General features: G+C 38.9%; 1 protein-coding gene across 1 annotated transcript; it reads right to left on the bottom strand.

Moving 5' to 3' along the window:
• Positions 1–2,026: 2,026 nt before the first annotated feature.
• On the bottom strand, positions 2,027–13,178 carry ccdc92ba (coiled-coil domain containing 92Ba). The gene is made up of 4 exons (XM_077566693.1): positions 12,900–13,178; positions 12,105–12,823; positions 7,103–7,150; positions 2,027–5,508 (listed from the first exon to the last, which is right to left on the bottom strand). The coding sequence occupies exons 2-4, from the start codon at positions 12,235–12,237 to the stop codon at positions 4,805–4,807; spliced, it is 885 nt and encodes a 294-aa protein (XP_077422819.1). The 5' UTR covers positions 12,238–12,823; positions 12,900–13,178; the 3' UTR covers positions 2,027–4,804.
• Positions 13,179–13,532: the final 354 nt, after the last annotated feature.

Raw genomic sequence — 13,532 nt, 5'->3', positions numbered from 1 at the left:
GCCTTTGCGCGTTTGGTCCCGCCCACAGACTGAGGCTACTACGGAAATTCACAAGCGTCAAAACTCGTCCTCAATTTGCTGTGGAGCACTGTTTCCCATTTTCATCGAGTCAAGGCTTATATTTGATAAAATACTGTATCACAAAAGGTTTATACTGTATACTGATCATTAATGAATCATTCTATTTTTAATTTATTCACTAACCTACTCAATGATATACATGCACATGTTAAATTGAACCTAGTGTAAGAATGTCAATGAACAATTTCAAATTAAATTTCTGATACAGTATTTCCGCAAAATCCGTGTAAAACAAAGGGCGTACTGTGTTGCTTTTGCCTGTGACTAGCATACAAACCAGGCAGAGTGTTAAAGTAGTCAAACGACATTTCATCTTGTGACATAATCTTGCTGTAAGATCGGAATTGTCTATGTGGACACAACACACGCTTCACCTTCTGCCATCTAGTGGAAGAGGATTTAATTGCTCTGCCTGTCACTATACGTCGCTGGCATTGACAGATGAAAACAACAAATAATTGCAGGACCAAGTGGCTGGGAGTCACTAATGAACTTAAAGTGACAGTGTGTCGAAATGTTTGCCATCTAGTGGTAAACTAACAGAATGCAACAACCTAAATTTAAAGCACGTGCAGTTTACACCATGTGCACTATGGTGCCTCAGAGAGACCGCACTTTGCAAGCCAACCACCAATTACTATGTCCGGAAAGTTTGTCTCCTTCAGGTATTCGTAGCAGAAAAATGGCGGAGAAACATGTCAGTCTCCTGTTAGGTGAGGCGTGACCCATGTAACATAGTTAGCAATTACTAGACCTACAACCATATAAAAAAAAAAGTATTTTGATATGATAGAACATATATGAATGAACACTGCAAAATCAAAAATTTCCACACACTATCTCTTTAACAGATAGCGGCATAGTGCAGAAGGTGTATAAAAACCACCAAATTCAATCAGCAGTTGAACTTTGACCTAGTTAGACCTACATATTATCAGATCTTAACAATCTCACATTGGAGTCAGACAATGAAAGGTATTAATTACACTTGCATGCATACACACCCTGCCAACATGTAAAGTATACCTCACATCTGTATTATACCATTCATTCTCCAAGGAACAGAGGTAGGCGGATGAGGGCGGTGTGAAGCCAACAACAAAACAAAGATAAAATAATAATACAATAATGAATATTTGACACAGCCGAATAATTCTTAAATTATGTAATTCTACTTAATAGCTTCCATTTGACAGTATCTCTAAATATACCGATACTGTATTATTATATTTGTCAAGTCAAGTTTATTTATATTAATCACAAAAGAGTCTAAAGGGATTCACACACCCACAATTGACAAATATTAACCACATCCTTTGATCTTCACCCCTCAGGAGGGCAAGGGAAAAACTTTTTTTTTTTAAACCTAACACATCAGGTGAAAAATAAGAAACCTTGAGAAGGGGATCCCCCTTCCATACTTCCAGGATGACCAGGTCGCATTTTATAAAAACATAATTATTTAGTGTGGCTCTGTTTTGGGTCAAAATACATTCAGCAATAGTTTCATGGCCAGCCATTGGGTGGGGATGAGATTTTTTATTTTTTTGCCAAATATTTAATTAGTCTAATTACATTAAGCTAATTGAGCTGCTTTTTTTTTTTTACTTTTAAATATGAAATTTCCCTCAAAATTTAATTACATTGCAAATATATTAAAGACTGGATTAATATAAGTGAAAATGTGATTGCAGTCATGTCTATGACTTAACATTTTCTGTTAATACATTTATTCAATGCTTACTTAGTTAGGTAATCATGCACTAAGTACCGGTATCTCTATAGGAGAATATAAAAAGTTATACCGTTAACTAAATGTGCATATTTATGACAAGCACGTCAAATCATTTTCTATTGTAATTCAGTTTTTTTTTATTGGATGTCATTAGATGGCCTAACTTTCCAGCAATTGTATTGTAATGCATTCAAAACAAGCAGACAGGTCTTGTTTTAATTTATTTATTTATTCCAGTCACGTTTACAGTGCAGTTTACAGAGTTGATGCAGTTGTCAGCTCTCCCCAGGACATTGAGCATATTAGGAGGAACTTCGCCTTTGTGGTTGACGGCGTCAAACATAAAGCTTCTGCAAGGACTGCAGAAGCTTTATGGTGCTGCTAAGAGTTGACTGAAATTGTTCTAATAAGTCCAAACTGGATAAAAAGATGGAAGACGCTTTATCTGGCTGAGGGATGTGGGGATATATTGCAGTAAATGGATGCTTATTGACTTGAAATAAAAATAATAATGCAAACAATTCATTATAAGGGCACTCGCTTTAGAGGTAAACTCGATTACAAAACAAGTTTGTTAAAGCTGAATGTGTATAAATCCTGAAGGGGACCTACTGTACTGTAGGGCTACAACAAGCTCTAAGTGGATGGTTAAAGAGTTTAAACTACCTGATGTTTCATTTTTGGATACAGTGAGCTTAACAGTCTTAACTTAGAATCCTTCTGTAAATCAAAATGTTACCAAGATGTTTTAAGAAAGACTCTCGACTCAAATAGTGCACACAGTTATGCTATAATGGCTTAGCATTTTGGGACAAGGGTTTGAGCTGGCGTCCTATCCTGACAATATGTGTGTCATATATGGCATAATAACATGCCCACGTTTATTGGTGCCACTCATGCAGCATCTAATCAGTCCTCCCAGGTTCAGTTAACTGCTACTATTGATCAGATCAACAGAATCTTACAAAAGTCAAACAATGAGGCATTAAACACGAAGCAAAATGGACAGCAGTATTGAAATATAAACATATTTAGTCTTAAGACAGCTATCACAACCTAAAGATTAGATATAAATATAGGAATATATTGATCGACTGAAGACAAAACAGAATATTTAAATTCTAATCAGGAGATGTAAGTAGTTCTGATAAACCTCACATGACTCATTACAAGTTAAATACGTTTCAAAGCAGGACACATTCACATAAATTACACTGAGAAAGAAAATAAAAAAGCCAAAATATAAACTTCATTATATTCTTTCATAGAAAACAAAACACATCATTTGCTGTATGATAAGGCAGTCATTACAATGGAGCTCTAAATGAATAACAGAAAAAATATTAACAATATTGACAAAAAACTGGAGTTTACTTATTAAATTCAGTTTGCTCATTCTTATACATAGAGGTTTCTAGTTCTTACACTTGCATAACTAACAATATTCTGTGCAAATCTCCTCTCTTCACTGACAATCGCCCTGCACATGTTGATACTGCTACAGTATTTAAGAGTTATAACTGTACACTATAAAAAAATGTCAACTGAATAAAAATGTCTTACTTAACCTGCAGTCACGTTCATGTTGGTCTATTTTTTCCTGAGATGTAAATAAAAGGAAGTCCCTCGAGCAGATTAGTTGCCCCCAGTGTTTTTGTGTGGAACACAAAATTCAAGTGTGGTGAGTGATTCAGGGTTGAATAACAACTAAGCAACTGTTTATACAATGCAATTCATGTACCAAGCACACACAGTTAAAAAAAAACAAACATTTATCATTCACGAGCGAGCGTTAAGAAAATCGTTTGGTATTTCTATTTAAAATTAGATAGGACAAGTTACTAACCTTAAAAAAGCCACTAAAGCAGTTTGACTTTCACTTTCATAAAATTTCATTTAAAATGCACAGCGTGTTACAGAATGCAAACATTTTCCTGTCTGACAAATTACGCATTTCACTTGTCAAAAGGTAATAATAACAACCGTCTACAGTGAGTTTAGTTCAGTAAGAGTGGACTGTTTAGTGCCAATGTTTCTTTGTGTGAGGAGCATACAACTTGCAGTACCTCATAGATATTTTGCCACCACCTCCCAATCTAAATACACAACATTTACTACAGATATGGTCATCCAGCGACGGACTCACACAGACGCACACACTCAAGTTTCAGCTGTGATTCTCGTCTTGAGGTCACACGATCACAGTGTGGGGATGATTTATGGTTCACCTTGAAAGGTCACAGTTGGTCGCGGCCACACAAAAAAAAAACTTGTCGTCTGCCCAACATGGCTGCCACAACCTCTGCTGGACTCCAAAAAAGGGATTGCTTTACTATTAAGGCCCCACAGTATACAAGTGACACCCGTGTAAACATATCATTCTACTTGAATCAAAGCCTGACTTAAAGTGACACATACTGAGTTTTGTTAAAAACGGTCTCTGGCAGAGGTGGGCAAACTTTTGATCTTCAGGGCCACATTTGATTTTCAAAAAGGAAACATGGCTCAGTTCATTTGGTGATGAGGTAAAAAAAATGTGTATGTAAAACTACAATGAAGAAATAAATATATAAATTATTATTTTTAATATGTTTATCTATAAATATAATTAAAAAAATGTAATTTTAATTAAGTCAATAACTCATCATTTTAATTAATGCTGTTTATTATTAACTTAATATCTAATAAAATAAATACAAATGTTGAGTAATATTTTGCATATTTTATTATTTGCAAGAAATTCATTAACCAATTATTTAATTCAATTAATAAAAATTAAAATACAAAAGGAATAAACACATTTTTATTAATTAATTTTAGGCAACAAATAAGACAGGAGTTTTGATACTGTAAATGCTTGGTGGTCTGGATTAAAGAATGAAGCAGGCTGTATGTGGCCCCGGGGCCATACTTTGCCCACCCCTGGTCTATGGTGTAATTCAGTCAAGGTGCAGAATAACAAACAAAGCAAAAAAGATCAGTCCTTTGCTAATCTGCCTGTGCCTCAGCAGCAGGGGGCGCTGTGGTTGCAGACACCAGTCTAGCTGCATCTTCTTGAAGCACCACTGGCCCTTGCTGATCCGTTTCCTCCTCCACGCCAAATGGAGGTGGTCTCTGTGTCACCGTTTGCCTGGAGCGCACTCGGAGCCTCCAGGGGTGAAGGAAGAGGGCGGGGTCCGGCATTGCTGCAGGCTCCGCAGGGCCCGTCACTTTCTCCATGGGCACACATTCCCGGGCGCGCTCCATTCGGGAGTAGGCTCTCGTGCTCTTGCGCTTGGGTTTAACCACAGGAGAGGCGCTGGAGGTTGCCGGGAGCAACTGCTGGGGGGAGATGTGCTCGCCGCCGTACTGGGGGCCCTGACCGGAAGCTCTGGTCAGGAGGGCGTGCCTCTGCTGCAGCCGCTGGTGATGCAACTTCTGCTTGGCAGCGTGCAGCTGGAAGGAAAGGTACGCCGCCGCCTCGGTTTGTTTCTGCAGCTCCGTGTTCAAGATGGTGGAGCAGTGGCTGCGCCGTTTGAGCTCCTCCAGGAAGTGGCGCTCTTTTTCTTTCAGGTTGGCTCGAAGGGCTCCCACCAACGCGCCCTTGTGGCTCAGCTCCTTGCGAATTTCTCCTATGGTGCTCTCCTGCTCACACAGACGGTTTCCGATGTCCCTGCAGCGCACATCCAGCAGCTCCTCTTCTTCTTGTATTTCTAACGCAGACAAAGACAAAATAATGATGTCAAATTGATCTGAAAAGTTCATTCAGATAGTTCTGATACATATTGTCTCAAGAGCCTGCAGCTTCCTCTTCACATGAATTTAAAGCTGACAACAGTATTTTATTTTTGCTTGCTTGCTCTGTATACAACCTTTGCGCCTTTCATTGATGTCAAACTCTCCTAGGGAAGAGAGGAGGAGGGCGGCGCACTGCACATAAAGCAGAGTCAGAACTGGGCCGCGGGGCTGACTGAGCAAAGCTGGCCAAAGGAGAAGATTACATCCTTTGAGGCCAGTACTGAAGCCTCACAATACCAGAAGTAGGTCAGATATGCTGAAGGGGAAAATCCCAAGGGTGGGGAGAGGTTTGGTCATTCCTCAAGGTGGATCTAAACTAATGATAAATGTAGAACCACAGACGTGTTGATATGACAAACAATATACTAAATTATACTGAAGCATCTCGATAAATTAGAATATGAATGAATGAATGGTTTATTCCGGCTCCGTGCATAACACAGAAAAGAAAACACAAAAATAATTTTCAACAAATCAATTAACCGGAAAAGGAATAGGCTGAAGCAATCCCATCCTTTGAATCACCTAGAATTACAACAGAGCAAAATGAATCAATACTACACTCACATTATAATTCCTAAATGTTTGACAAATTGCTGCTTGTTGTGAAGCGAGTTGAGTTTAGTGCAGCTCCAATTTTTGCATGCAATTCCTGGACACAGTCTCTCTCGTCTGCATTCCAGGAAAGCTGCTCAGACATCGAATCCCAAGATTGCCGGTCGCCTATCATCACCACACCCAGGTTGAGCTCATAATACTCGAGACTTCATGATGTGATTTTCATATCACCCCACACGCTTCTCCCCTCCACCCCCGTCTGCCGCCTTTTCGTTTCTCCCCTTTCGTTGCATCTTACTACCTCTCATTGCGTACTTCTGCTTCCTCTCGCTGTCTGTTGTAAACAGACACCCCCCCCCCCCCCCATGGGACAACAAGGGGAGACGATAGCAGAGGAGAAAAAACGAGGACGGATCAATTTGCCGGGGTGGGAGGAGAGTGCATTTCTTTTGATGGATAGGCACATGACCTGCCTTGGAAAAAGAGATGGCGCTAATGGCTGAGTAATGCAGCAACACGGGCACTGCTCGCCTTTTGACTCCTCTCTTTTCTTTTTTGCTCGCCTTGACAAAATGGTGCACATCTCTAAATTGAGGCTGTCTTTGCAGCAGTTTTTGTTATCGCCACTGGCCTCATAAAGCCGTAACCCATTTGCTCTTTTCATTTCAGACTACTGGGTCAGCTCCCATTAAAGCACATTCAGGATATGTGAAAAGAAAGGAGATTGTTTCGTCTAAGGTTTGACAGAGAGAAAGAGAGAGGGAGAGAGAGAGAGAGATGTCCCATGGGGGATGGGGAGGAGGCAGGGACTGATGCAGGCATGTTGCTGATACTGCATTGGGGGTTGTGCTTAATCTCAGAGTGATGCAGGCTGTTCAAAGAACGACCGTATACATGTACAATAAATGATATCAACGAACTATAAGAGATTAGATCATCTTTTCTACGTACCTATTTGGCTTCGACCCGGAGGTTTCACCTTCAGATCATTTGATAACTCTGAAAAGCAGTAAACAAGAACATTTAGAAATCATGATGGAGTGTCCTTTTGAGCCAAAACATCAAGCGACGCAGACAGTTCAAGTTAACCGATATTGGATGCTACTCCAAGTACATTTCCACGTGTTCATACATAAATAATGAAGCTAAATCGGAGACTTTGCATTAAAGAATCACTGTCAAAGGCTTGGCCAAGTTGCATTACTTTGTCAAAACTGTCTTTATTGCAGTCAGACATACAGCTGCAGCTTTATGAGTACTGCACTCAGAAATCAATACAGTATGTACTTAAAGAAAAACTGCTGCGTGTGCACTCTTACTATGCACAATGACGGAAGACAAGCGACACAAAACAATGCAATTGAAAACAACTTCAGTCAAGTTCAAACTATGTAATTGTAATATATTTTAATTACACACCATATTATAGACACCCTGAGTAAATCCAAGTGTTGGCCGAGAGACTTAATTCTTCTTTTTACGAAGACCTCACAAGCTCTGTGTGAAAAGTCCGAATACATACAATGTCTATATAACTTACATTTCATATACTCCTGAACATTAAATGGGGTTTACGCTGTCCACTAGGGATACACGATTATGGGCAAAATGGTAATCACAATTATTTTGATCAATATTGTACTAATGATCATTAATTCCAATTTTTCATCATGTTAGCAAAAACATCTATTTTTATTGCACTACTTCGCAACAGACAAAAACAGCTTTCGGTGCAACAACAATCTTTAAAACAAATGAATTGTGATTTTCAAATAAATGATAAAATAAAAATAAATTATTTTTTAAAAGTGATTTCCTCAAGACATTTTAAATTCGCCAAGGGATGACTGAATAAATATGCTATGTCCAGACAACAAATGTTGATCCATTTTGCTCACTTAATGAAGCCTGGCTTAACCATGTGCTTGGCTGACTTATGGTTGAGAAAATGCAAGATTCGATAGGCAGCAGGGTCCACATTTTAAATCAAAATATTATCCACAATCAGGTTAGCACACAATTAAAATTTGAATATTATTCATTGTGTAGCCACATCTAAAGCTGTCTGATTTGCAAATTGGACCGTCAGACTACAAAGCTAAATAGGACATAGACTATAACTGACATTTTTGGCAAGCTCATCCACATTTGATCCTGTAAACATCTGGGACGCTTTGGGTGGATAATATCTGATGCTCACCAAATACCGTGACTAATGCTCTGTGCTTTTGAGAATTATGGATGGATTAAAGTAGCACATTATTCTGCAAGTGTGTGACTTAACAGTCTTTTTAGGAGATTTTCCATAGGTGGCAGGCCTCATGCAGCTTTCATTTTGCAGAACAGTAATTCTAAATGCCCCATTTCAAGGCCCAAGAAAGAGAAAGAAAATGGTCTGACTTCAAAACAACAGCAACCCATAAAGTTGAAGGCAACCTTAAACATTTCTTGATGATCATATGTTATATGTGACCTCACTAGTCTAAACATGACATTCTGATTAATATTACATTTGTGGAAGATTAGTTATGAAGCAAAATACAGCCGTTTTTATCCATCTTAGGGGGCGGCCATTTTGCCACTTGCTGTCGACTAAAGACGACAACGCAGTTGCTCAGGGCTCAGGCAACGACCAATCACAGCTCACCTGTTTTCTGAAGCTGCGCTGTAATTGGTTGTTACCTGAGACCTGAGCAACATTGATGTCATCTTCAGTGGCCGCCCTGTGTGATGGATAAAAACGGCTAGATTTTGCTGCTTAACTCATATTTCAGAACATATTATTGTCAAAACATTTTTGGAGATTGACTCTTCCTTTAAAACATTTCCACTCATAGGTTGCAACATCAGGTAGAGTAACATAGTACTACTCTATTAATTTAACCTAATGTTTATGGTTGTGGTTGCATTATACAGGGCGCCTTAACTGATTTTCCCCTCTTGCATAATAATAAACATAATTAAAATGTATCAAGAGTGTTTCATGATTCAATGATAATTAGCAGTACAGTCTTTATGTTCACCGTTGCCACATAATTAAAATGTATCGAGAGTGTTTCATGATTCAATCATAATTAGCAGTACAGTCTTTATGTTCACCGTTGCCACTTATCTTGACAACAAGAGAGTAACAAAATAACCACGCCATACTGCACCATACTTACGTTGAGTACCATCTGTGCCGTGGTACACCACGTTGCGCAACAATACATCTCACTATTGTTATTCATTCCCTTCTCCACACCCACTGGTGAAAACAAGCCTAATCAAGGTTGACCATTACACAGAACTGAAATGTACAGCTAGCTTAGCATACTTGAGATTACTAGCAGTCCAAACCTCTCCGTATCATGACAATGAGACACTAATGAATTGTGTTTTCAGGGACGCAAAGGTACAGGTCTGTGCCAGAAGAGCGAGCCAACATTCTTACGCTTCACTACAGCGGACATGAGATCAACCTTGTAGTGCCCTTCGGGAAGCAGCACATTAGCAAGCAGGCAGAAAGCATTCCTTGAAAGGCAGATCACAAATGAAAAAAAAGAAGGACATAATCGCAAAACATGATAATGGTGTTTGTGATCATGATCCATCTGTTTGGCTTGGCAAACATGCACTGAAGGCAGCTATTGTGGATAAAAGAGTAAAAACCATAAATTATTGATGAGGTAGAAAAGTTATTGTTGGTGTGGATTAATGAAAAACAGCTTGCTGAGGAGAGCTTTTGCATTAGCATACCGTATTTAGCCTCTTTATGCTAAGACCTTACACAGTGAGTTGCTAGCGAACACATCATGTTATTTCTTCATAAGAAAGTGTGTTTTCATTTATTACCGTATTTTCAACCATAGCGATTAAAACTAGGTAAACTTAACTTTGTTCTGGCTGGAATGGATTAACCCTATTTCCATTAATTTGAACATGAAGAGAGCGTTTCAGTTCACAAACGCATACTGTAAGCAACACATTACCGATTGTTGCCTGTGACGGCCTATACCCTGAGCGAGGTTAAAAGGTCATTCACTCTCTGGTGACATTTGATGATCATAAACCATGAGTTCTCTGAGCATGTGTGATATGGTGTAAGACCCAAGTGATAAATACAGTAAAGAGAACAGGAATGCACGTACCACACGATTACAGATTGGAACAACGTACTGAGGAAAGAGGGTGTTTTCTAAATAATTGCTGACATTGGCACTGAGCCATCTCACACACATGCATTCGCATACATAGGTCTGCCTCTCTATCAGACAAATCCTTCAATTCATATGGATTACTACAACCTTAGATTAACCACAGAGGATATACTTTGCATATCTATCTAAAGCCCTACTATATACTATATGTGTTTACGGCACTTATGCATGGATTCTAATAGCTAAGACTAAACGAATCCCCTATATGGTTACCATTGAAATCGTATATTAAGGTGGCTTTTAAGGTTTTAGAGAATGAATAGCATTCCATGTAAACTGAAGACCATTAATTTGATCAACTGCACTGTATGGATCCACTAGCCAGTAAGAGAAAATGATGTCATCTCCGGGAATTGTAGCATGACATCACCATGTATGTTATCATTCATTGTCTGGCATTGATTCAAGTCAAAAGGTCAGTTAGGATCCTGGCAAGGGGGGCAGTAAGCATTTTACACAACTGTTTTTTTGTGTGAAGAAGCTATCCATACCAATGGTATTTATTTATTTATTTATTGTTTAAAGCATTTTTTTTTAAGGGCAATGAGGTTATCCACCGCCCAGTCAGTGTGGGGGACTCCTCGCAACCTCCAAAAACATATAAAATAGAAACATATAAAATAAAATTATACAATTTGGAGTTTAGCATAGGTTAGGGTTTAGGCCTGCAATATAACTCAATTCACTTTACATCATATGTGAGCAGTTATATGAGCTCGGTTATGTTTGACGGAGGGAGGAACTGGCCGGTCTGTGAATAACGAAAATCAGTGTATAATTTACAGCCTTTGAAATGCATTGGGAAAAGGGGAAAAACTAAAACCCAATAAATTATTATTTTTTTTAAACACTGATAATGATTAACATTAAATACATGTATTGTTTTCTACGAAAAAAGGAGGGGAATGAGGCAAAATATGCTGGAACACAAACCCACCCAAAAAAAAAATATATTGAAAAAAGGTGTGAAAAAAATAGATCCGCAAATATGCAAATTTGCGGGTGCTGAAACGCGACTGTACTGTAATTTCTTAACAATAACACACTTAAAAAATCATTCAAAATCAAGAGGGGGATCATATAATATACAAGTGCATGTTATTCTCAAGAAATTTCATTAATAGTAATCTACAACATGCCAGGGAGGAAGACAATATTTGGTGTTCTCATTACTACAAAATTGAATATGATTTAAATAATTCTATCAAAATAAGAGCAGCATATAGATAAACAGGCAAGTAAATTACTGTACATAAAAAGTAAAATGCTAGCTAATTGGTTGGCTCTATTTTTATGCTATCAAAATATGTTCCTACAGCTGTGCTAACGTTAGAACTGAGTAACGCAAAAACTGTATGTAAAAAATGTGTTTTTTAAATGACGTAGAATAAAGGCAAAACATATGCCACCATTTTTTTTCTTGCAGCCGACAATCTTGCTCCTCCAAAGCTGTTGCTGTCATCATTAATTCTCCCTCGACTGTGGTTGACGTCACCTCTCTGTATTTTCATCTTTTTTTACATCCTGACGTCATCCGTGACGGTTAAAAAAAGTAATAAGCATGTAAGATTAGAAAGTACAGACATCTGTTTTTCATTGAGGGAAGGAAAAGTAAAACAATTTCAGAAAAATACACACTCAAGTTAATATGTGAAATATCTACTAAGTACAGTAGCAAAGTATTTCCCACAACCGCATATTAAGAAAAAAATTGAAACATAATTTGATGCATACATTTTTAATAACCCACTTACCCGAGCATCGTCTCTGGAGGGAACGAATCTCCATATGGAGCCCGTGGAGTAAAGTGAGGTGCTCTTGCCTGAGGAACACCACGCTCCTCTCCACGCTCTCCAACTGACGGGCCATGTCGCTCTCTTCACCCATGGCTGGGGTTTGTACTCACAGGGAGACAGGGGGGGGGGGGGCACACAGGGGCTCACCAGGATGGGACAAGTGGTGGAAGTTGGAAACTTTCCATGGGAAATAATGGGAATGAATGGGAAACAACAGGAATTCACATAATTGAAGGTTGGCTCTTATGAGGGAACTTAAATATAGTTGGGAGAATCATATTTTAGCATAATACTGAGTAAGATGACCAGATTTGATGCAAGTCCATACAGTGGTATCTTGAGTTACGAGCCGTCGCTTGTCAGATTTTTGGAGTAATAATGCTGTAATGCCCTCACGTGTAGACAAGGAGAGCTCTCTATTTTGGATGTTGTTACATGTTACCCTCAATTCCAAGTCAATTCCCATTCATTTCCATAGTCCTCATGAAAAGTTCATTTGGAATATTTCTAAAATCCTCCAGTTTAAATTCCCAGAAAAATAAACTGGAAATTTAAAGGAAATGTCCCACTTTGCAATTTTAAATGGAACACACATTTTATGGATGTGCAACCCTGTGGATCTCCATCACTGCTTTTAAATACGTCATCACATGAGAAGTTCTTGCTGAGGTTCTATCCTAGGGAGGAAAGGAAATTAACACTGAGTCCAGCTGAATAGAAACATCACAACTGTTTTTATTTTATTTTACTTACCTTAGCTTTTAAAATAAAGTATTTAAGACAATAGACAGTGTAGAGCTTGTACTCTGCATCCTTCATGCGGCTCCAGTGACTGTGAAGCAGTCGCAAAGTGTTGTTAGCGCTCATTTGCGGCTGCACATAATAACCGAACATGGCTCCCTCTCGAACACGGTGACTGCTTCGTTTCTATCCAGCATCAAAGCGCCCACCGCTAACATGCGCAACATCCTTCTGGCTCGTCTCGCCCCTGGTGTGAGACGTCGAACGGCTGAGGATGGATGCTGCTTGCTGCTGGTGAGTGCGGGGGATTGGTTGTCTGGGTAGGAGGAGGGGCGACGACGAGACACCGTGATGAAATCACGCGAGAACAAACATCGGACCACGGAGTGACGTAGGCGACGTGGCAGTGGTTGGAGAGATCCAAACGTACCAAAATATGATATGATGGGCCAGGGCACACAGTACTCACTTAAAATATATTCTAAGCAGTGTTCCATAAACGGTACATATTAGAAATATTCCACACCACAACAAACAATTCACTGTTCGTTTTCTACACCATGAAGTATTTTTAAAATGGAAACATAAAAAAAAGATCTTAAAGATAGGAATAACAAGAGAATGAAAAGAAAAAAGTGATAGTGA

Source organism: Vanacampus margaritifer, chromosome 5 (genome assembly GCF_051991255.1).
Source record: "Vanacampus margaritifer isolate UIUO_Vmar chromosome 5, RoL_Vmar_1.0, whole genome shotgun sequence".
NCBI lineage: Eukaryota > Metazoa > Chordata > Actinopteri > Syngnathiformes > Syngnathidae > Vanacampus > Vanacampus margaritifer.
The sequence above is the reverse complement of the archived record's forward strand: the minus strand, read 5'-3'. Positions and strand labels throughout refer to the sequence as shown.

Excerpts from the sequence above, each read along its gene's own strand:
- ccdc92ba (XM_077566693.1), bottom strand. The coding sequence starts at position 12,237 with ATGGGTGAAGAGAGCGACATGGCCCGTCAGTTGGAGAGCGTGGAGAGG. Across the intron at positions 7,151-12,104 it reads CCTCCAGAGACGATGCTCGG|AGTTATCAAATGATCTGAAG; the intron begins GTAAGTGGGTTA and ends ACTGCTTTTCAG. Across the intron at positions 5,509-7,102 it reads TCCGGGTCGAAGCCAAATAG|AAATACAAGAAGAAGAGGAG; the intron begins GTACGTAGAAAA and ends TGTCTGCGTTAG.